General features: G+C 51.4%; 1 protein-coding gene and 1 long non-coding RNA gene across 2 annotated transcripts; both read right to left on the bottom strand.

The window, feature by feature from the left end:
* Window positions 1-208: 208 nt before the first annotated feature.
* Window positions 209-5,324, bottom strand: LOC111138981. Its single transcript, XR_002640065.1, has 3 exons — window positions 3,492-5,324; window positions 2,306-2,414; window positions 209-1,256 (listed from the first exon to the last, which is right to left on the bottom strand). It is a non-coding gene; the product is annotated as an uncharacterized LOC111138981 (long non-coding RNA).
* Window positions 5,325-5,520: 196 nt separating this feature from the next.
* Window positions 5,521-11,345, bottom strand: LOC111138980 (CD1d molecule). The gene is made up of 6 exons (XM_022491035.1): window positions 11,206-11,345; window positions 9,656-9,777; window positions 9,107-9,385; window positions 8,374-8,652; window positions 7,495-7,597; window positions 5,521-7,383 (listed from the first exon to the last, which is right to left on the bottom strand). The coding sequence occupies exons 1-6, from the start codon at window positions 11,343-11,345 to the stop codon at window positions 7,362-7,364; spliced, it is 945 nt and encodes a 314-aa protein (XP_022346743.1). The 3' UTR covers window positions 5,521-7,361.
* Window positions 11,346-22,298: the final 10,953 nt, after the last annotated feature.

The raw sequence follows: 22,298 nt of genomic DNA, 5'->3' as shown, positions 1-22,298 counted from the left end.
GGCTCTCGTGTCGCTCTTGTTTGGGGGTGACGACCAAGAGTAAAGACCGTGCACCATCTCTGGCAAGTAAGACACCAGAGTCATGGACCACCTGTTGTCTTCCTGTTGCTTCAGCCTTTCCCAGGTTAATTTTAATTATTTTCATATTTCATCATACTAGGATGCCCTCGACCGTAAGTATGACAATACTTTAGGCTCCCTTTAGGGAAGGAAAATCTGACACATGCACAAAAACGCAATATTGATCATTTCATGTTTTAGCTTTTAAGGGTTCTCTTAAACCACACTTCTGTGTTAATCACCATCCTTGTGAATCAAGGAAAGATAAATTTAAGAGAAATAAGTCGCTTATGGATTCTGAAAACTTCGTAAAGCTGCCGTGGCCCCTCCAGCTGTCACAGACCTCATCACTTCCGTCGGTGGCAGTCCCCTGCTCTGGTCTGTGCTGCAGAGACGGCAGGTGCCTCCCCAAATCACTTGACATGGAGCGGGCACGTTATCACCAACAAAACGCACCTGTCCCACGGGGGAATACGTACGGAGAAAGGCTCTGCTGGCTGTGTCCTTCTTCTGAGAAGTCACTGTAAGGTGCGAAGAAGGGAGACGTCTCCTTCCCAGATCCTGCCCCCAACGCTGTCCTGATGGATAAAACGGTGGCGTTTCATGCAGAAGCCTGACCGTGAGCAGCCGCGGGGAGCAGGAAGGAACGCGGGTCCCTGTTCCCTTCACGGATCCACTTGTGAACGCCTTCCTCTGGGTGTCCATCCAGTGAGAGGAGTAAACTTGTAGTTTGTTTCAGCCATGTTAGTCTGTTATTTGGGCTGTTCCTGCCTCAAGCAACTAGAGCGAGTCCTAGTCGATGTTTGTTCACAGGTTTTCGTCCTTGTGAAATACGGGCTCTCCTACATCCTTACTTGAAGGACCACAGCCTCGCAGGCACGGTCTCACATTCTCGTGCCTTTATTGCCCCAAAATACAGCCTCAAGAGGAGAATGTCTGAGTTGAGAGGTCTGTCGGTTTTTCATGTGAAGAGAGTCTGTCAAGTCACTTTCCCCAAGTCTGTTTGGAAAAATCCTGTATTTTTCTCCCTTCTTGTTGCCCACCTGGTAAGAACGGTGTCTCCTGTTGCTGTAATTTGCCTTTCCATGATTACTAAGGACGATAATTATCTTTTCTTGTTTCTTAGCCAACCTGGATTTGTTCTTTTGAGTTTTCTGTTCAGTCTTTGCCGTTGCTCTCTGAGTGCTGAGCTTGTTCTTATAAATGACGAAGAGACGTTTCTCATTATTAATACTAGCTCGAGCTATCTGAAATTTTCCCCAATCTAGGGTCGATGATGTTATCTATTGCCATGCAAAATTTAAATTTTTTAACATGTATTATTTTATTTTATAGTTTCCGAATTCCTATTTTGGTAAAAAAAAAAAAAAAAAAAAACTCCGAAACTTAATATATCTGGAATTTATTAATGCTGTCAGGTAGATTTCAAATATTTTTTCCCTGGATGGAGAGCCAGCCCCTCATTGGTTATTCTTCTGCAGTGATACGAAATCACTCTATCCCCTACCTTCAGTTCTATTACCACACTACTTTCTTCTTAGCTTTTAATTTATTTTATTTCCATTGCCATACGTCTAGCACATAACACTGTGTACATTTAAGGTATACAACATGTGAATCTGATACATTTCTACATTGTAACATGATTGCCGACATAGCAGTAATCACCGCCTCTCTCTTATCACATAATGATTGTTTTCTAGGGGTTGGGATCATTAAAATTTGGTCTCTCAGCAAGTTGGGTGGCTCTGTATTCCCTCTCCTGTACATTAGAATCCCCAGGACTTATCTGCTACTCTCTGCAAGTTTGTCCAGTCAATGTCTGTCTTGTCCCTCCCTGTGCCATCCCCACTGCCCTCTACCATAGAATTTTGGGGACAGTGCCTCTAGGTTTTAATATTCAGTATGGCAGATCCCATACCCACACCATTATTTTTTTTTCACATTTTTGGCCATTTTAATACTTATAATTTCATTTAATTTACACATCTTAGGGGTTGATATTTGATTATATTAACTATTCTAAACCAAGAATAGGCCACATCTTTCCATTAATTCAGAACACATCTTTTGCCCTTCGGAAGACTCTGCTTTTCTTCATTTGGGGTATGTACCATTCTTGTGAAATTCCTTCCTAAGAATTTCATATTTCTGCCACTTTTTTTGAATGGACTATTTATTCACATTTTCAATTCTAATTGATTGTTGTTAATAGAGAGAATAGCTTTGATTTTCACACACTTACCTTGTCCACATGACAAAAATTCAAGTTGTTATTTCCTGTTCAAATTCAAGTTGTTATTTGCTTTATCAAATACGGTTGCTTGGGTTTTCCAGGTACATGGCCTTATCACCTGTGGAAAGAGCTAAGTTTAGTTCTTTTTGTCACATCTGTAGGGGACACAAGGGTCCCTCTGCCTTGGCAGTTGGCTTTCAGGCCCAAGACAAGAGGACTTTTCCAAAGGCCATCAAGCCAGTAAGACATCTCAACTGTCAAGGCTCAGGATGGCTCACCGGGCAAGGCCTGGATCACCTGGCGAGAAACCAACTACACTTCCTCTCTCTCTTTTGGAAGCACCAGGACTCTGAAGTCTGAAATGCAGCACAGAACATGCAACTTTGTACCTTGCAAAATGTGTTCCCTGGGAGTCAGACTTATATTTCTAAGATGGAGCTCCCCAGGCCAGGACTGTCATGGAGCTGTTAGGCTAGGGTTGATGTGGTCACTGCTGTTGAAATCTAGAAACCGAGATACAAGCCACAGATGTAATTTCCCAATTCCCTCATTTTGAGCTGTATTTCTGGAACTCACGGAAGTTAATCATCTCAGGAAGTTCTAACAAGGCTACTTTGACCCTCTGTTTCTTCTACCTGACATCACCATGTATCCACTTGCCAACGATGCATCGCAATACATTTTCTAGCACAGTCCCAGCGAGCATCTCAACATGCACGGGCTCCAGTGCTGAGGGCTATCATTTATACAGGACGTAGCAACCCGCAGGTAACAGGTGTAAATCTTAGACTGTAAGTTCAGTGGGCAAGAAATAGCACTTTCTTCAGTTTCTATTGGTTAACCTCTAACTTCTAAGTCTGAGCATCGTTCTACTCTGTGGTCAGGGAGGTGTAACCATAACTTTCCCCAGTTTCTGCCCCAGTCCCTGGAGTCCTAACTCTAATCCAACAGCCCTTGGTGCTCGTCCACAGGTTACTGCTCAGATATTCACCTCGCTTCCTGCGCAGCCTCGCAGACCCAGTGCACACTCTGACATTTCTGTGCCACAACCATGAGCATGAAGTTTTGTTCGGCTTTCCCTGCTCCGCTGCCCAGGAGTGCCACCCAGGCATTCCTGCTGGGAGCTGCTGCCTCCCTGGGAATGCTGCTGGGCGTGAGGGAACAGGTGTTGTCTGCATTGAGAGCCCCTACATACCTCTCTGCCCAGGAGAAACACTGTGCTCTGACGTAGGAAGATCTCGTTTCGTGAGGATGTTCTGTTTAGGCTTGACATCCTGTTCTGTCTGCCATCACCAAACATTCGGGAACATAACCTAGAACATTCGGGAACATAACCTAGAACATTCGGGAACATAACCTAGAGATTCTGCTTTCTGTCCTGCCACATTCTTCCCCCGAGGCACACAGAAATGCGTGCATATGTTACATGGATAAGAATGAAAAACAAAGTATCAAGGAAAGGATACAGACATATGTTAAAATGCTAAATATTATCCAGATACAGAACTTCAAGATTTCTCAAAAAGAGGAGCTTTTACCCACAGGCAACAATTTTGTGTTTGTATTGTAAACGTCACCGGCTGTCTGTGAACAGTAGTGTGCTAAATGGGGGGAAACTGTGGGTGGCAAGACACCGGGCGTGAGCCCCAGGGCTGTGCCAAGCAAACCCCAGATGGAAGGGTCTGGCTTAGCAAAGACAGACATCTCCCTGTAGAACGGGATGAGCAGAAAATCACTCCCCCTGTGAGCCAGGAAGGAGGAAGATGTGGAAATTGTTTTGGGTAATCCCGACTTTGACAAGAGAATAGGAAAAATGGCTCGATGCAGGGTGAAAAGCCAGGGCACAAAAATGTGGAAGAGCCACTCTAGGGATGGTTCAAAAGAATCAGCAAAAGGAAAACCCAGCCTGAGTTCAGAAAAAGAAGATGAAGAGGGTCCAGCCTCTTCATGCCGCATCACTGAGCAGGAGCCACACTGAACCCAGAAGCCAAGGGAAGACCGAAGGGATGGGAGAGCCGGGGAAGCGGCAGTGGTGTGGAAAGGTATGCCTGGTCTCGGAGCACAGGCCTGGCCCAGGAGCAGGGGCACAGCAGCCAGGACGGAGCCCCAGCTGAGCACAAACCGCAAACAGTCACCAGAGCGTCTGTCCCAGGTTACACCTGTCCTGGCTTATGGAGAGCCCCCTCTCAATTGCACCCTAAACTTCTGAGGATGGTCTGGCAAAGAACATCAAGTCAAAGTTCTGGGAGAAAAAGCTACAGCTCACAGCAAAGGGGATCAACCCAATACCACAGACTTGAGAGCAAAAGTAAACTTGAGTGACAGCCCCGTAAAACTCATCAGTGCCTCTGGAGGGTCACAGACGCACCCATGTGCATCTACCTAGGTCCTATTAGGAAGCAGAAACCAAACAATAAGCTAAGCAGAGGAGGTTGAGTAGAATTCGTGAACTATGATAAGATAATAATGAAAATAAAACAAAATTCTATAAAACTCCAGGGCCGGGGGAGAACATGCAAGGAGGAACATGCCTGGAAAGGTAACCCTTCCCCAAGGCTGGGGTGCACACCTCATCGGAGAAGGTGTAGCAGAGACGTTTGTGGGCTTGTCCAGGCCAGCGCTGGCCTGCAGTCACTGGACGAGCTGGAAGCAATTCTGCAGACCTCAGCCTGGGGACTGCACTCAGGGGAAACCTCCAGGTGCCAGGTGGACCAAGCGCAGGCGACATGAGGGTCCTGCCGAGGGAAGGGGCACCAACAGGAGCAGGAGCCAGTGTCCCTATCAACAGGGCACGGGAAGGCTATGGCCAGGCTGAAGCTGCAAGGTCACCAGGGTCTGTGAGCTCTGGGCACATGGCTGGGACCACAGTGCACCGGGTGCCTCTGTGCCCACTCTGCAGACCCGCCACGCCCAGCCACGGTCACGCCGTAGCTGGAAACTGCAGCAGAGCCCCTTCCTCCCGCAGTGTCTCTCTAGGGCCCTCAACCGAAAAAGCTTAAAGCTATGCTAACTTTAAAGAAGTGATCGGGGGAATTCCACCCACTGTCACCTGTCACCAAGCACAGAAGGACGAATCTGGAGCACAGGGACAAGCAGCCTAGCCCTAAATAACGAAGAGATATGGACGAAGAGAGTGTCAACAGTCTAAAATGAATTCTCGGGGCTTCCTGAGATGTTCTGGGCTGAGGAATTGAAGACAAGACAGATTTTCCCAGAGACAGGACTTTATTTCCAAAATAAATCAATTTCTTTAAAAAAAAACCAGAGTTTCTGTAAGTCCATGCTGAAGCATTTCCAAAACAATTTCAGAAGGGCGTTTACCACTCTCGCCCTAGGAACACAGCCTGTCGGGTCGGGTTCATAGCCCGGATGCTGCTGGAGGAAGCTAAGCTGAACAGCATGGCTTGGGGGGTGAGGGGGGGAGACGCCAAAGACAGTAAGAGGCCCATGGTTTGAAGGCATTGCAGACAACCACACACAGGCACACATGTGCTCCCTACCCTCTGTGAGATCATCGTCTCAGGCCGTGCAGGCTGCGTTGACAAAACGCCGTCCAAGGAGTGGCTGAAGAGCAATGGAAATGCATCACTCCCAGTTCACGGGTCTGGAGGCCATCCAAGACCGAGGCACCAGCAGGTTCATGCCGGACTGAGGATCTGCTGCCTGGTTCCACTAGACGCAGGAGGACACTGACTCCGAGGCCAGAACTCTGGTGTCCGGACCCAGTGCACTGGTTTCCTCACTACCTGTGCAAGTCCTGGGTCAGATGCCCCTTCCAGAAAGCCTTCCCTGAATAACCCAGGCCATTATTTTCACTTACCATTCTGAGGAATCTGTAGCACAGCATGACCCAAAGCACAGCGGCTGAAACTCCAGACAGGTCACACGGGACCCCACTCCCATTTCTCATTTAGGAAGTCTGAGACGGGGTCCAGACTATGTGCCAGTTCCCAGTGGTGCTGAGGCTGCTGGTCAGGACGTCACAGTTGGGAACCACCGGTTCAGGAACTGGCAAGATCTTCACCCACACCCGAGGCTCGACCAGTGAGGCCAAATCTTAATTTTCTCAAGCAAAGACTCTCTGAAGGTTTAGTCCCATGTTTTCTGGATGTTCAAGGATCATTAACTAGGAACAGGGCAGACGGCCGGTGCTGGTCTGCGCAGCCCACAGCTGCCCAAGTGGCTTCACCCCTTCCCGAGCATTGTCCCACTTAAGAGCTGTAAGTGGGGGGGGCCTGTTTGCAGAGACACCTTATGACTGTCCTCCTCCGATGTGAAAAAAGCAACTGGTCACTGGAAACACCCCTACCCAGAGTAACTATTTTCCTCTCTAATAGACATACATTATGATTTCTCCTTATAAATCAGTTACGCCAAATAAAATCTGAAGAAACATCTGTTCCTTACAACTTAACTTTCTTTTAAAGAAGAAAATGTCCCCCTTTATAAATCCAAATTCACAAAAGAAACCCTGCCCTAAAACTACCAATTTGTCATTTAGGCCAAACTTTTATCCAAGAAGCCCCCACATTGCCATCAAGAAACAGAGATGTATCTGGGGTGTCCCAAACATTTTGTAAAAGCTTCAGTGCACATTCCTATATCAGGCAGGCTCACACGAAAATCCAGGCGTCTGCTTCTCTTGAAAAATGTAGGCCACAGCCAAGCCAGGGTCCTATTTTTAGAAACTCCTTCATTTTGTTGGTAGTTCTTCCTCTACTGTTGGCAACAGCTGGACCTGCTTCCCCAGGAGCAAGCACTTCCCAGCTCACTGCAGATCATACCATCCACACGGTGACCACACACGACATTACACCCCAGCCTGTATCTGCCTGTCCCTGGACATTTGCACGTCTATTTTTATAGAACCATAGGAGTTTATAAACTTGCAGTATACAGAAAAAGAACTTCAGTCATCTTAGATAAAATGTTTAAAGGATGTAATGAGAGCTGCCCTGTGTTCTCTGCTTCTTCAAGGCACCTCTCCTTTCAACCTCAGCTGCTGAGCTGACAACCTGGGCAGTTGGGGTCCTGAGTCCCAGAAAGACAGGTGCAGCGACCACAGTCACAGGATGCCTTGATAGGAGCTGAGAGGATGTAGGAAGGGAGAGAATGTTAAGGGAAAAGGGAGAGGGCCTGGAGGGATGAGGAAATGGGGAGAGGCTGAAGGTAGGAGTGGTTGGGAAGGAGAGACCTACCCGCGCTTCCTGCACCAGAGGACTAAGCATCCAACGCATCCACTCATCAGGAGGGACCCCAGTATGGCCACCGGGATCAGCCACGTGGAGGAGTGGCTCCCCTCTGCGCGCAGAACACAGGCTGTCAGCCCAGGACCCTCCCTAGTCCCAGCCACGGTCTAAGCCTATGGGAGGGTGCCACGGGTGCCTCTCACTGCCTCCCGCACATGGAGCGTCCCCTCCCATTCCTCGGCGGTCTCAAGGCCCCCTCTTGTCTCAGGGCTTGGGGGCCGGGGCCCCTTCACTTCTGCACACAGTGGTATAGCACACACAGGAAGGACAACCAGGTATCCACGGGGACTTGAGCCTGGATCCAGCTCCTCCCCTCTCCACCACCCATGAGACCAAGAGCCCTGAGCCTGACCTCGCTCCGTCTCTGTGTCTTCGACAATAAAATGAGGAGGATGGCACCTGTTCCAGAGGAGCCGGGGACAAGTAGACTCCATGCTGGGCAATCAAGAAGCACTTAAGATCCGGCAACTACCTTGCTCCCCCGGCCCCCAGCCTCGGCCTTTCCACAATCCATGGTGCCCTCCTATGGGCCGTGACCTCTCTGGGGACTATTTATTTACCAGCAGCTTCCAGACCTGTGAACTCTTGGGTCTATTTTTTCTTATATATGGGTCGTTTATCTCAACCCTTTCTGAGTTCAGACTTCATCCCCCTCCTTCCAGTATCTGAAACTCCCTCTTCTAACCCTCCTGGTTTGCGGGGGGGGGGGGGGGCATTTTGGAAACTTTTCTATCCTTTGTGTGTCCAAACCCACCCCATGGCCAGTGCCTCCTTCTATGCTTGTGGACCACGTCTGCCATGGCCAGACAGGCCCCAGCTCTTTCTCACCCCAGTGGAGGATGATGTCCTGGCCTCCCAGACTGCTGTGTCTCACTCGGCAGGACAGACTGGCCGCCTCCCGGGCCTCCACATCCAGGGTCACTCGGAGATACCACGTCCCATCAGCATGGGGCAGGACGTCGTCTCGCTGGGTGCCCTGTTGCTCCTGCTCACCCCGCATCCACATCACCCACACGGGCTTCGGGTGGAAGCCAGAGACGTGACACACCAGCAGCAGACGGCCGGGACCGGGATGGGGGCCAGTGGCCAGCCAGGCCTCGGGCTTCACTGTGTCCGATAAGGAAGTGGGGGGTGTCAAGGCAAGAACTCTGCAGCCCACATTTCCCCCTCTGGAGATGGAGCTCATGACTGTCCATTCGCCTTGGCTTCTGCAGGAAAGCCTTCCCTGACGCTCGCCCCATCCCAGGCTCCCGTGAGTGCATCTGCTTGGACCCCTGGAGTGCCCTGTGTTCTCCTGTAAGGGTTTCAAACATGCCTGTAACTGTTCCCCTGCGTTCCCATCCTCCCCTCAGCAGAGACCCTGTTTGACCCAGTGTTTATTTAATTCAGTTCATGGAACCCAGTGGGTGCTCCGTTAATGTCTGTGGGATGACCCTCAGTCCTCACCCATGCCTTCCTTAGCTGTTCTGGCCCCAGGATGATCCAAGGGCTGTGAAGTCAGAAGGGGGAGCACCAGCTGGAGCGCTGGAGTGGAGGGCAGGGGTGAGAGAGGCAGGCTCACCTTGCTTCTCCAGCTCCGACTTCCCTGCCTCCAGGAGGCCTCTGACAAACTGCGGGCAGGTGTCATTTAAGAACCACTGAAGGGTCTTTCTGGTCCCCTGGTCCTGATTGAGCTCTTTGGTGGCCCTGCCTGCCCAAGAGGGGGCATCGGGGGCTGGCACCCAATGAGTTCCTTGGAAACTCATGATCTCTTTTCCTTGAAATGCCACATGGAAGAAGCTTTCCGAGGTGTTCCCGGGGCACAGCTCGCATCCAGCAGACAGCTGGATCTCAAAGGGATCTGAGAAAAGGACAGGACAAAGACCAAAGAAGGGCCCAACGGATTAGAAGGGACCGAGGAGGAAAAATGCATGTCAGAGCTCTAGTGGGGACGCAGAGTCCCGGGAAAGGAGTGGGGGACCAGCGGCAGGAGGAACAGGGGCAGTGTGCGGGGTCAGGGGTGGGGAGCGCCCCGGACAGAAGCGGGGATCCGGAGACGCGGACGCGAGCCCGGCGTCTCGGAGGGGGAGGCAGAACGCCCGCCGGGCCCAGGGTCCCACCCCCAGCTCACAGTCCAGCCGCAGCATCTTGACGAATTCTCGCACGTCCCTGGTGAAGCTCCGGCGGTACACCCGAAGTATCTGCTGCAGCCGGTCCCACTGCGGCTCGCTGAACCCGCTCCGCGCCCAGGGCCTGAGGAAGCGGATGGCGTCCGAGCCATTGCTCCAGCTATAGGCCTGCAGCTCCCCGAGCCGCGCCAGGCCATCGGTGCGCGCCCAGCTGCTGTTGGCGAACACCGACACCTGCAGGCACTGCAGCCGGCCGCGCGCCAGCGGGGCGCACAGCTCGCCAGAGGCCAGCGGCAGCGACCAAACAAACAGCAGCCACCAGCCACACGGGCTCCGGACCGGGGGCCGCTCCCCGCGCGCGGGGGCGCCGGCGGCGTCCCGCGGGGGGCGCCGGGACCGTCCGTCTCCGGCGCCCCCGGCGCGCGCTGCCCCACGGATCCCCAGGACTTCCCGGAACCTGGGGGAGCCCCCGGAGCGGCGGGGACTGAGGCCACCTGAGGGCGCCGGGGTCGGACTCGGAAAGGTCCCGCCTGTCTGCCAGCCTGTGGATCTCTGGTCGCCCAGCCCCTGTCCCCTGACCCTCCCACCTCCGTCTGCCCCGTCCTCTCGCATCTCTGATCCTCCTCCCCCCAAAACTGTCTCAGTCCTTCCTGGACCCTCCCTATCCTCCCCACTCCAATCTGATACCCCGCCCCCCCCCCCCTCCCCCCCCCCACAAGTCTGATCCCCCGCCCCATTGTCCCCCTCCAGTCTCTGACTTCCCGCCCCCATTTCCCCCTCCAACCTCTGATATTCCCTCCCCCATCCTCCTCCTCTAATCTCTGAACCCCCTGACCCCACAGACACCCTGACCTCCAACCTTTGACCGTCATCCCCCTTGGTGTCCCCAGCCTCTCTTTCTCCTCCCGCATCTCCTGGTACACCTCCCACTCGCCCCTGCTCAGCCCCGATGCCTCTCTCCGAGCTCCCTGTCTCCTGCAGCTCCCCACTCACTCTCCAGATGTGAGCGTCTGCTCCGGGAAACTAGACCACACTCTGGTGTGCACCCGGACAGGCAGCCCCAGGGCTCACACTGAGGATGAGCACCCAGACAGCGTGGCTCAGAACGGCCAGTGCCCCTCTCTGGCAGGTCAGAACCTGGACGGCACCCTGATACCTCCCTTCCCAGCACTTCTTTTATCCAAATCCTGGGCAACTCCTCTAGAGTACCTCTTTGGAAACATCTCTCCAGTGTGTCCCCCTTCTCTACATTTCCACCTCCTCCGCTGCCCTAACCTGCCACATCTTCTGACACGGGTTTCTCAGGATAGAGACCACAGAGGTTGACGGGCCTAAGGGCTGATGCCTGGCCTGACCTGACCTTGGTCCCCCTTCTGTCTCCCTCCCACCCTAGTCTCTCTTGCTCTGTGCCTTAGCCTAGCCACCAGGCTTTCAGTTCCTCCAACATGCAAAGCTTCTTCCTACCCGACATCTTTGCACAAAGTTCCCTCTGCTTGGAAAGCTTTAGAGACTCTCCTCCCCTCACCCGCTTCTGAAGTCTAGTTATTCCTACCCAGATCTCTGCTCAAACGTCATTTTCTCAGGGGGTCCTCCCAGATCTCCCTGCATGAACAAAGGCAGACAGGTCAGCCCTAACACGATTCCTCCCATGCTGCCAGCTTCATCACCCCCCACCCGCACCCCTGCACACATCAGTTGGTAATTGCAATGGCAGGCAAGCTCTGTCTCTACCAGCCCTCTCCAGTCCCCACCAGAGTGCAGGGAGAGTCCTTGGGGAGGAGAGGCTGTGTCTGGTCCTCCTCTGTGTGCTCAGCGTGGCCCCAAAACAGTTTGAGATCACACAGAAAAATTTTTTTGCTACCAGTTAATGATTAAATTAAGATATGAAAATTGCTGGAGGCCTGGGTGGGAGTGAGCTGGGGGGCAGAAGTCCAAAGAACAAGTGTCCGAATCACAGCTCAATCACAGCTCAGGGCCTCACTGGCGTTTTCCAAATGTCCCACTTCCTGTAAAACTTGGAAAGTTCTGTTTAGTTGATCGCATCCTGAAATTTCCTGATAACATCCTTTCAGACTAAAGACAACTGGTTTTGTTGTTGTTGTTGTTTGTTTGTTTGTTTCTAATCAGAAACAAAAGCCAGGGAGTATAACCTTCAGATACTGGGGTTATGGAGATACACCAACGAATTTTCCAAAGGTCGGTTGAATCAGATACTTTTAGCCATGACAACTTTAGCCACTTCCTTCAGGAGGAGACTCACTGAGTCAAAGGATGCGAGGAGCAAGGCTAGGTCCCACACGGTGGGGTCACAAAAGCAGGGCACAGGTGTCCCTCGGAGAAGGGGTCAGAGCGCTCCCCCAATGCCAGGAGCTGGCTGCCATACATGCCCCTGGATCAATCCTGCCCTCACTTCTAGAACATTCTGGATTCCCAAAGTGCTTTCACATAGCCCATTTGGCTTACTCCCCATCACAACTGCTAGCGGGATCATTACCTGCAGTGGGTCAGTAAGCAGACCGGCCAAAGTGGACGCGGGCCAGCACTCCAGTCGCCATCTGCTAACGCCCGGTGCAGAACCTCTTCTCCTCAGGGCCGCCTTCTGGAGGTGGAGCAATGACAGGACTCCAGCGGTTTCTTCCCACCTTGTGGGTGTGTAACCCTAGGACATCACAGCTGGAGAAGGGAGTAGAAATGTCTAAGATTGGAGTAAGTTTGGAGTAGAATCAGAGAATTACAGATGATTTGACTAACAACAGCCACAAAGAAGACTAGTTATGGAGTCATTATCAGAAGCCCAGGATCTGAGGGCTTTACCAGAACCCCTTTCCTAGGGGAGGAAGAGATGCGCCCGAGCACGGCTGGTAAACCTGCAGGCTTCAGGCGGGGTTTCCTGTGCACCCTGGGCCACGTCACAGCGCGGCGGGTGGCTTTCCTCACCTGTCCCTCCACACCCGGCATTACTGTTCAAGTGGCTGCCTTGGCTTAAGTTTCTGAAATAAAACTTCCCCATCGATCTCCAGGAGCTTCTGTTTGCACCAACTGATTGCACCTGAATGGGACAAGCACAGGGCTTTCTGAAATTAGAGAACTCATCTATTTTGCTTGTTCATGCTCTCACCTCTGGCCCCTGGTGTTGCTCAATACTGTATCTTCAGGGGCTACAATACTGACTGCAACATTGTAGATACTCAGTATATATTATGCAAAAATATTGCTAAGCACATTTTCTAAGCCTGCAAGCATTCTAAGCTCTTTGCAGCAGTATCTTATTTAATCCTGGTAAAGACCCCAAAAGGTCTCTTATTGGTTTTGTTCTCTGCTGTCTTCAGCATCTAGAGTCTTCCCTGGGACAGTTTAGGCACTCAAATATTTTTCCAAAAAATGAAGATAGGTGGTATTAATGCACATTTTATTGCTGGGCAAAATGATTTTCACAAAAGAGATTTTCACTGCCTTTCACCAGCTCATAAATATTGACTCTAGGACCACAACTCAGGTGTCTTCTTCCCAAATATCGTGTTCTTTGACCCGTACTTTGCACCTTCCTCATATTATCCCCGGGGAATCCCTGAATGTGCTGGGGAGGTGTGGTGAGGGACGAAGTCATAGGTTAGGGTGAGGGAGTGTGGGAGCTTCCGCCCGAAGATACTCAGGAACCGTGCTGTCCTGGGAGAGTCAAACCTAACACGGGAATGTGAATACAGATGTGAGCCCAAGAGACACAGAGGCAGAGAAGGTGGTCAGGGAGAATGGAAGAGGAAATTAGCGCAGAAGTGCGTGATTCCACTGCTCAGTGCTCATCGAGGTGACACCGCAGTGACCAGCACCAAGGAGACAGTGGGAGCGGGGGGAAGTGGGCGCCTCACGCGTGTTCTCCTGACATGCTCCCCAGGCAAAGAGTTGGGCTCTGTGTGCTGCAGTCATACAGCAGGGTCACAAAACCACAAATTAAGTTCAAAGAGCCTCACATCGGGTGTGCAAAGGCACAGTGAACGGTGACCTTACGGGCACCGTGCACGCCCACCCCCGCGAGCATGCGCTCCTGTGCACACCAACACACGTGCCCCCTGACACACGTGCACACGGACACGAGTGCACAGCAGTGGTATCTGCAAGGACCCCACACTGAAAACGGTTCAGGGCCGTCAGCTTGGCAGTACGTGTGCTTCTTTAAGTGACACTTTCATCTATTTCTTTAGTTTCTAATACTCTCCTTTATTATCTTTTCCAGAGGTGCCTCTCCACAGCCTTACAGGCTGGCGTTCCTGACTCTCCCTGCATCTCTTCAGCTCTGGTTTTTCTTTCCTTCCTTGTCTCTCTCTTCATGCACATCTGGGTCCTTTCTGGGGAGCCACCTTCTACTTCACTAACTCAACCATCTCTGTTCAGCTGTCAACCTTTCCGTGGACGTGCTCATACTGGAGACTAGTTGCTAAGTCCTAAAAGATTTATATGATTTTTTAAGAAAATCCTCCTGTTTTTAGCATGCTGTTCTTTTCACGAGGATTTCTACACACACACACCCCTTTTCTTACCTCATTTAACATTTTTGGCATACTTGTTTTATTATGTCTTTTACCTTATTTTGCTATCTGCAATTTTGGGATGTGAATTTTCTTATTGTATCTGCTGACAAGTAACATGTATGTCTTATGTCCTCCTCATCGTATGAAGTTTCACTGATGTTTTATAATTGTTTCCCCGTGACAGTCCCATCTGACCTAGACCTTAGGGGAAATTTATGGAGAACCGTTTTGCATTTGCTTCTGGCAACTTCTTTGGAATGCCAGTGGCCCCGGACGAGCTCTTACGTCATTCCTCAGTACGTGTCTCATAGTCTAGACGGACGACAAATGGCAAGGCCTCTAGCCAGTACATATCGCAGACCTGGGGGTAATCTCTCTTCTGTGTGTGTGTATATACATACAGACACACATATATATACATTTTTTTTTCATTTTACCCAAATCCCTAGCAAGCTTTCTCATGGCTTCCTAAGGCTTGCGGCAGGGTTTTCTTGGCTTTTTGTCATAGACTTTACACTTGTTAGAGGATCCAGCTTTTTATGAAGGTGACCTCTTTTGCAAGTTCTACCTCCCACGACACCAAGGCCAAGTCTCCTGTCCTTGCAAGGGACCCTGCAGCGCCTCAGCCCCCAGCGGCCAGGTACAGGCAGGACTTAGAGGCCCATGAACTACCACTGCCGCTCGCCCTCACTGTCACAGAGTCCGAGTCTCCCTTCCTTTGAGGCAGGTCTGAGCCCCACTGGGTTATCATCTTCGGGTTAAACCTGTAAGTCTTTAAACTCTGTGTTGGGATGGGAGAGCAGTCCTTGTTACCTTACTGTGTTTTGGAAATTGTTCACTACAGGGTTAGATATTGTTCTGGGCAGCTGGATTATAGAAGAGCATTTACAAGGATGTCCTGCCCCAAAGGAGTCATTCAAAATGGGGAAGGGTCTGAAATCATCAGAATGAAGAACAATTTAAGGGACTAGCCAGACTAGCCAGGGTCTGAGGTCTGACCTTCAGAAACAGTCATTCATTCACTTGCCAGTGACCTTGGCAGGTGGTGTTGGGCCCTACGTGTGAAAGTCACCAGAAGACAAAGTGTAGCGCAACACAAGAGTGAGACAACCTCATAGCCCCCGGAGTTATTCAGTAAAAGATGGTCTGATTGTGTGTGTGTGAGCTCTGCCCATAGGGGGGCCCCGACTGGACCTGGGGAACCATTTGCCAAATATGCTGGTAAAGAAACTACTGTGTGGAATAAGGTCTTTGATTCTATGACTCTTCAGTTTCGTGACAGAGTCTAATCTTGTGCACTCTCCTTTTATGGTCTGTGGCTCCAGGAACCAATCTAAGCACATTAACCACGAATGAAATAGAACACAGTTCGCAGGTTCACCAAAAGATGAAGGAAACATGCTGTAACGGCTGACTTCTCGCCGCCTACAGCTCTCCCAGGAGAGGAACTGGCTCTAAAACTCCATGACACATACTTCACAAACCTAATGCCTTTGAAGAGTAAGCCTTTTGTAACAAACAGGTAGCTACACTTGCCAGGGGTTCTGTCTAAAGGGATCTCGCGGATCTCGGATCTCAGGGATCTCAGTCTTCTTGTCCCCCGCCCTGCCCCAGTCTTTCCCTTCCCCTCCTTCCTGACCACCCTGTATCTCTGTTTCCTCCTCTGTCCTACTTTCTCCTCCCTCTTCTCCCTGCTCTGTCTCCTGCCTCCCTTCTGCTCCGGCCCTCACCCCAGAGGGCAGCGTGCCTGCCAAGCTCCGCCCAGCGAAAGTGGAAGTTATTTAAACAAAATGGGGTTGACACTGTGACTGCTCTGGCAGAGACTGGGCCTGACCCTTTGGGGGTAGTTTCTGTTCCACCTACAGCCTCGACCCATCGTGGGGGATGACAGGTCAACCAAAGTTCAAACCAGTGAGGGAAAGAAGCTTAAGGAAGTGAGCCTGCCTTCTGTGGTGTAAGCCGTTCACCCCTAGGGTCGCCGAGCGGGTCCTTGTCCAGGACCCCACGAACCTCTGGAGGCTCATTCTTCTCTTTTGGTTCTCACGACAGCCTGGTAAGGTCGTTACCCAGATTCACAGATGAGAAAACCAACCCGTGGGGAAGCATGGGGACCTGCCCAAGGTTAACGGTTCTGAGTGTAAACTTCACACCAGATCTCAAAGTCTTCCGCATATAAAGTAACGTAAGATACCACGTGAATAATTTTAAAAGTACTGGTCGCGTGCTGAAACGTCCATATTTGGGGTGTATTGGGCTGAATATACGACAATAAATCATATCTGTTGGTTTTGTTTTGTTTTGTTTACCTTTTCTGACATGACTACCAGGCACTTTTCATTTACACATGTGGCTTCCATTCTGTTTTCACCAGACACGGCTGTTCTAACTCAGGCGCGCGCGGTGAGTCCTGCTGTGGCCGCCGCGCTCACCCACCAGGCCTGACTCATAAAGGTCTCCCTGGCTTCCGTGTGCGCTGTCTGATGCGCAGGCACGGCTGACCCAGCCCTACACCACGCAGCGCCGGGTCCAGAAAGCCACACTAGGGCCACAGTGCTGCTGGCAGGCACCGACGTTCCACGTACCCGGCTCCCCCGGAGTCCCGCGTGGCCCTGCGGTTCCGGCAGCCCCGCGCTGTTCTCCGTTCCACCTGCTGTTCTCTAAGAGTCCAGGGACGGAAAAAAATACTCACAAAAGATACTACTTATTTGCTGACTCTACAGACACTTTGGTCCTCCACCATAGCTTTAACTTTTTTGCTTATAATTAAAAATATATTGAAGATAGTTGTGTATTAGAAGTTTTTATACATGTGCAGATAAAGCTACCAGAAGAGAAATCTCCACGATGTCCCCGGGGTTTTCTCTGAATAAGGATATAAATAGGGGACTTTTGTTTTAGTTTTATGAGTTTCTGAAATGCGTACAATATACATATGTTGCTTTCATAATCAACGGGAGGGAGGAAAACTTCAATTTATAATCAAACAGCCAAGCCTGATAAAGCACAGGAAGCGAAGTCTCTTTCCTGTGCCTATAAAGAGAAAGGATGAGTTGTCTGTGAGTTCTGTTAACCCCAAGAACAAAAACAAGATGCTGGCTGATTCTCTAGAAGCTTCTTCAGAGGTCCATCTGCAGAGACCTCCTGGTGGCAAGAGGAGGAGGTGACCCAGAAGCTTTGAGATGGCAACAGATCATGAATAAACAGGGGAGGATTTCCTGGGTAGGTCAGCCTCCAGCAGGACCAGATGAGGTCGCAGAGCCCAGAATATGTGTTCCTTCTCTTGAAGCACCAGCCACCCCACCCCAGACACATACATGACCAGACCAAAGACATGGGACATTTGAGGAAAAGCAGCAGTATCCCCAAAGACACCTGAGGACCAACATGGTGTCCTACATGGTTTCCTACTCTGCCCCGAATGTGCCTCCCTTGCCTTGAGATCTCTCCTTGCAGTCAAGCTGCTGGTGAGTGCGTCAGCACCAGGTGTGTCTGAGTCATCAGGGGCCAGGATGTCAGGCAGAGGGGCAGGAGACAGGAGCACAAGCCGTCCCCACTCAGCAGGCACCTCCTCCACATCCATGTCCACGTCTGCATCCCAGAAGCCCTTCCCAACATCTCACTGGGGTAGGATCAAGGGGAGGTACCAGAAATGCCAATCACTCCACTCCCCTGCACTCCCACCCCACTCCTTAGCCAAGAGAGTGCACAGGAATTGTAAGAAAGACCCTGGTTCTCTCCTCTGCTCTGTCACTTGAAGCAGTGAGTCAGGACATGCTGCTTGTTTCGCTCGTGGTCAACCTGCCTCACGTGGGAAGGTCAGCACCACTGTCCGAAGAGGTGACCTCACAGAATCTGGGAATGCTCCCTCGGGTCAGGACCGGGTGACATGGGCCTCCGAGGTCCTGGCGACTTCAGCCCTGTCCTAAAATTCCCCACTACCAGTCACTGTGATCAGGAAAAGGAGGAAGGCCTAGCTTATGACGGGCACTCTCCTCACCTACAGCATCTCCAAACACACGCCTGCCTCCCCCGCTGACAAGACTGGTTCCTGACAGTCCTAATCATGTCCTTGCACCTTCTGGGGGTTCTTCTGCGCGTTTCAAATGCACATGTGGCCCAGGGGCCTAGAAGGAACCCTCAGGCCTAAAAGAGGATAAAAGAATCCATTGTAGGACCTCTTCCAAGTAGAGTTCAAGAAGTAGCGTCTCTCCTTTTAAATAAACTGCTCTTCCCCTTCCTGCTTCCCCTTCCTCCGCCGTTTCTCTTCCCAGCAGCTCGGTTCTGCAGTCGGGTTGACGAGTCACCTGGGAAGACACAGTGTGCAGCCCCAGGGAAGCCCCAGCACCAGGACAGCAGCGAGCCTGACTCCCGCTGACAGAGCGGGCTAGGCTGATTTCAGCGTCCAGCTAATCTGATCCTTTCATTTTTCAAGTGAAAGTGAAATGCCTCCAGGAAAACAGTTTTGTGAGAAGAATTTAAATCCCAGCTCCTGAATCCCAGAGCAGTCTTTTATTTTATTTTCTTAAAGATTTTACCCATTATTAGGAGAGAGAGCACATGAGAGAGAGCTAGAAAGAGTCCAAGCAGGGGAAGGCACAGAGGGAGAAGCAGGCTCCCCACTGAGCAGGGAGCCCGGTGTAGGGCTCGATCCTAGGACCCTGGGACCTGACTCGAGCTGAAGGCAGGTGCCCCACCAGAGCAGTCTTTTAGACATGGTGTGAGAAGGGTAGAGAAACGCTGGCAACAACAGAGGCCGTGGCAGAGAACACAGTTTTGCAAGGAATCGGGCAGGTGGAAGAGGGACAGTCTCTGGGACGCCTACATCTCTGGGGAGACACACCACAGTCAATACAGCCAGGACAGAAAATGAGTAGAGCGCACAACAAAGGGTCCTTCCAGAACCCCAAATGGGGACTCTGAACTCCAGCTTTGGGATGTGTGGGAAGCCGTAAGACTTCCCAGTATTAAATATGGTCACATGAGCACACAGCCCCCAAACTAGAGATAGGGGCCTCCTCTCAAACCTCACTTCTTCGCAAGGCCATGACTCAATGCTGATCGTTGTCAGGAAAGTTGCTTGCATTTCAATGCAACCAACAAGAAACGATTCTACCAGGGAAATTCTATCTTCGAGTCATACTGACTCAAGAGCTACAGAGTCCTAACATTTACTTTAAAAGAAGGAAACTAAGACTGGAAGAAAAACACACAGGCACTTCTCACAGATCCTGCTACCAGACGCAAGCACCCGCACCCAGCACGCTCAGCACACTCCCACGCGGCCAGGGACAGGCAGGCCGGCTCTGACGAGGGGCCAGGTACAACCACGGGTGGGTGACAACAGAAGGGATGCTCAGAGCTACGGAAGAACGACGGGGAAAAGGAAGCAAAAAGGCTTCCCAGGACTTAGCGGAGGTGGGCTTCACACTCCCTCAGCTCTTCCCTCAACAAGCGTTTATTGAGCACGGACGACACCAGGAGTGTAGACTGGAAGCTCAGGAAAGGCTTCCCCAGGTAAAGAAGACACGGCAAGTGGATGTGAAGGTGAAAGGCTTCATGGATAGATGCCCTTTCTTGTTTTATCTCCGTTCATTTGTGCCTGAGATGAAAAGGCAAAGGAACAGTTCAGAGGTGGTGGGAAGGAGCCGGCGGTCAAGGCCAGCGGAGGCCGTGACACCATAAGCACCCACGCGAGACACGGAGCCACAAGGACACGGGAGGGACAGCTTAACCCTGAGAGTGACAGAGTGACGGGGCCACGCCACAGAGGCTGGGTGGAAAACAGCGTAGAGGCGACGTGGGGAGCAGATGCTATCAGAGGGATGGCTGTGGCTGACCAGCTTCCTCAGCTCAAACAAAACTGCCTCCTAGAGCCCGCTGCTTTCCCTGGTACACCAGCAGGTGTCTGCAGAGCGTGTGCAGTTATCTGCGCTCAACCACAGAATAAAGTATTTTCTCTCTTCAGTATCTTCTTTGATGGTCCTGCTGAGCTGCCTTCTCCCTAGATAGTTGCAGGAAGCGAGGTGCATGGGTGGTTCCGTCTGGCTTCAGCTCAGGTCGTGATCTCTCAGGGCGGTGGGATCGAGCCCTGCCTGGGGCTCAGTGGGGAAATGCTTGGGATTCTTTCCCTGCCCCTCCCCCTACTCATGCACTCGCACTCTCTCCTCTCAGGTAAATAAATAAAAATATTTTAAAAAATAGAACCAAGCGTTTTTCTGAAAGTGAGGCTGACGTGAGACTTTAGTGTGAGATATGATTAACTCATTCTCTGAAGCAGATCTAACTGGACGTCAGTCAAATGACCCCTTTTGAACTTCTGAAACCTCCTGTTTCCATGGTTTCATTTGAGACAGAAGTCATGACTGAGTTACAGTACAGACTGCGAATCAAAATAAATCCACCCTTGATTTAAGGCAGCTATGTCAGAAATTACACTCAAATTTGGTTGCCCTTGTGGATTCTACACTGGAAATGTACAAATGCAAGTACAAATATTTGAAAGTTTAATCTTCTATCATCTGATTCTGCTCCACGTGGCTGACACTTAATCCCACTGCCACCAACTGACCCTAATGAGACACACACTGGGCACATTTAACAATCAATGGCAGCTCTGGGGGGCGGGGGGGGGAGACTCACACTATTCCCACCTCCATCCTCTCTCTCTCTCCGACACAGACACCCTCACCCGTCACTCCCTCGCATCAGCCTGTTAGGACCCGCGTGAATAGCAGAAGGGCAGAGAACGTGGGAACATTCCCAGAGGAAATAAAACCGAGGGCACTGAACATGGTGCCAGAAACCAAAGGTACAAAGATGAGTAAAATTACTCAGGAGACAAGCTCTGAGTTAGGTGACATACAGCCTCCAAGTGGCCGAGCTGGAATTGAACCCTGGGCCTGATGGACTCCGAGACCTGTGCCCTGAAATGCCATGAAGACAGCCCTTCGTGTGACCACCTTCAAAGGACCTACGATCTAACAGGTTAGAGAGGTGTAAAAGCACAGCAGTGGTGGACACGGGAGGAAACTCGTCCGTCGTGGGCAGGAGAGGAGAGCTGTCACACAGCTTCATGGAAGACGTGGTCCTCCAGCTTCGTTGTGGACAAGCCCCTTTGCAGGAAAGGCAAACACTAGGATGATACTCTCATGATGCTTGTTTCCTACTTGGGAAGCAGGCAATAAACAAGGAACGTGTGTGTGTGTGTGTGTGTGTGTGTGTGTGTGTTTTCAAGTACTAACAATACTAGATGGAAATTCGGGAAGATCTGGGGATAGCGTGATAAGGGGGCCCTTTTAGGTAAGGCTGTTGGAGAGCGCCTCTCTGATGAGATGAGTATCTGGGTAAAGTCCCCAACAGAGTCACCTGGGGGGAAAAAAAAAAGTGTTCCAGGGAGGGGAGCTCGGCATGTTCACACACGAGCGATGAAGTCAGGGTAGCCAGAGCGGAGGGGCCACACGAGGAGAACAGGCGGGAGATGTGAGCGTGAAGTGGGGACCAAATCAGGTGGGTGCTTGGAATCACTTTAACATCATTTTGGGTGAAGTTTCACTTCTTTGTGTCTGGAGCTTGGAAGGCAAATGAAGCCAGTACCGCCCACAGGCACCACGAATGAAGAATTCCAGTTGTAAGAGTATTTACTCTGGGAACCCACCCCCCGGCCCCCACCACACGGCCTCCAGGAAGACCATTTAGAATATTTAGAATAGGCTGGAAACAAGATTGACCAACAGTTCAAAAAAAAAGAAAGAAAGAAAGAAAAGAAAAGAAAAGAAAATCTTCCGAAAGGGCCGTTCTTCTGGTCCAGCTTAGTCGATCCACTGAGACAGGCTTTAAAAAACAAAAACTCTGAGGCGTATCTTCGTCCTCACGCAGGGTCGGCCGTACTGGTCACCACACGCGGGCAGGTCCCCCCGCGTCTCCGAGCTCGGAGCCTCCCCGCACCAAGCAGGCAACAGCTCCGCGGGCAGCCCGGGTCGCTGGAGCACCGGGCGCTGCAGCGAGTCCGCGACCGGCCGGGGAGGATCGCGGGCGCCTCTCGCACAAGAGCGAGGCCAGACGTGGCGCACCGCGTGTCCCTGCGAGCGCGGCCGCCCCGGCAGCACCTTCGGCGTCCGAG

The sequence above is a fragment of the Enhydra lutris genome, unplaced genomic scaffold (genome assembly GCF_002288905.1).
Source record: "Enhydra lutris kenyoni isolate GAN:26980312 unplaced genomic scaffold, ASM228890v2 scaffoldscaffold94, whole genome shotgun sequence".
NCBI classification, from domain to species: Eukaryota; Metazoa; Chordata; class Mammalia; order Carnivora; family Mustelidae; genus Enhydra; species Enhydra lutris.
This window is presented reverse-complemented; position numbering and strand designations above follow the sequence as displayed.

Bases quoted from the DNA above. Each gene is read 5' to 3' on its own strand.
- LOC111138980 (XM_022491035.1), bottom strand. From the start codon at position 11,345: ATGTGTGCAGGGGTGCGGGTGGGGGGTGATGAAGCTGGCAGCATGGGA. The intron at 8,653-9,106 runs GTGAGCCTGCCT...TATCGGACACAG, and splicing joins GTCGGAGCTGGAGAAGCAAG to TGAAGCCCGAGGCCTGGCTG. The intron at 7,598-8,373 runs GTGAGAAAGAGC...TTCTGCGCGCAG, and splicing joins GGACATCATCCTCCACTGGG to AGGGGAGCCACTCCTCCACG.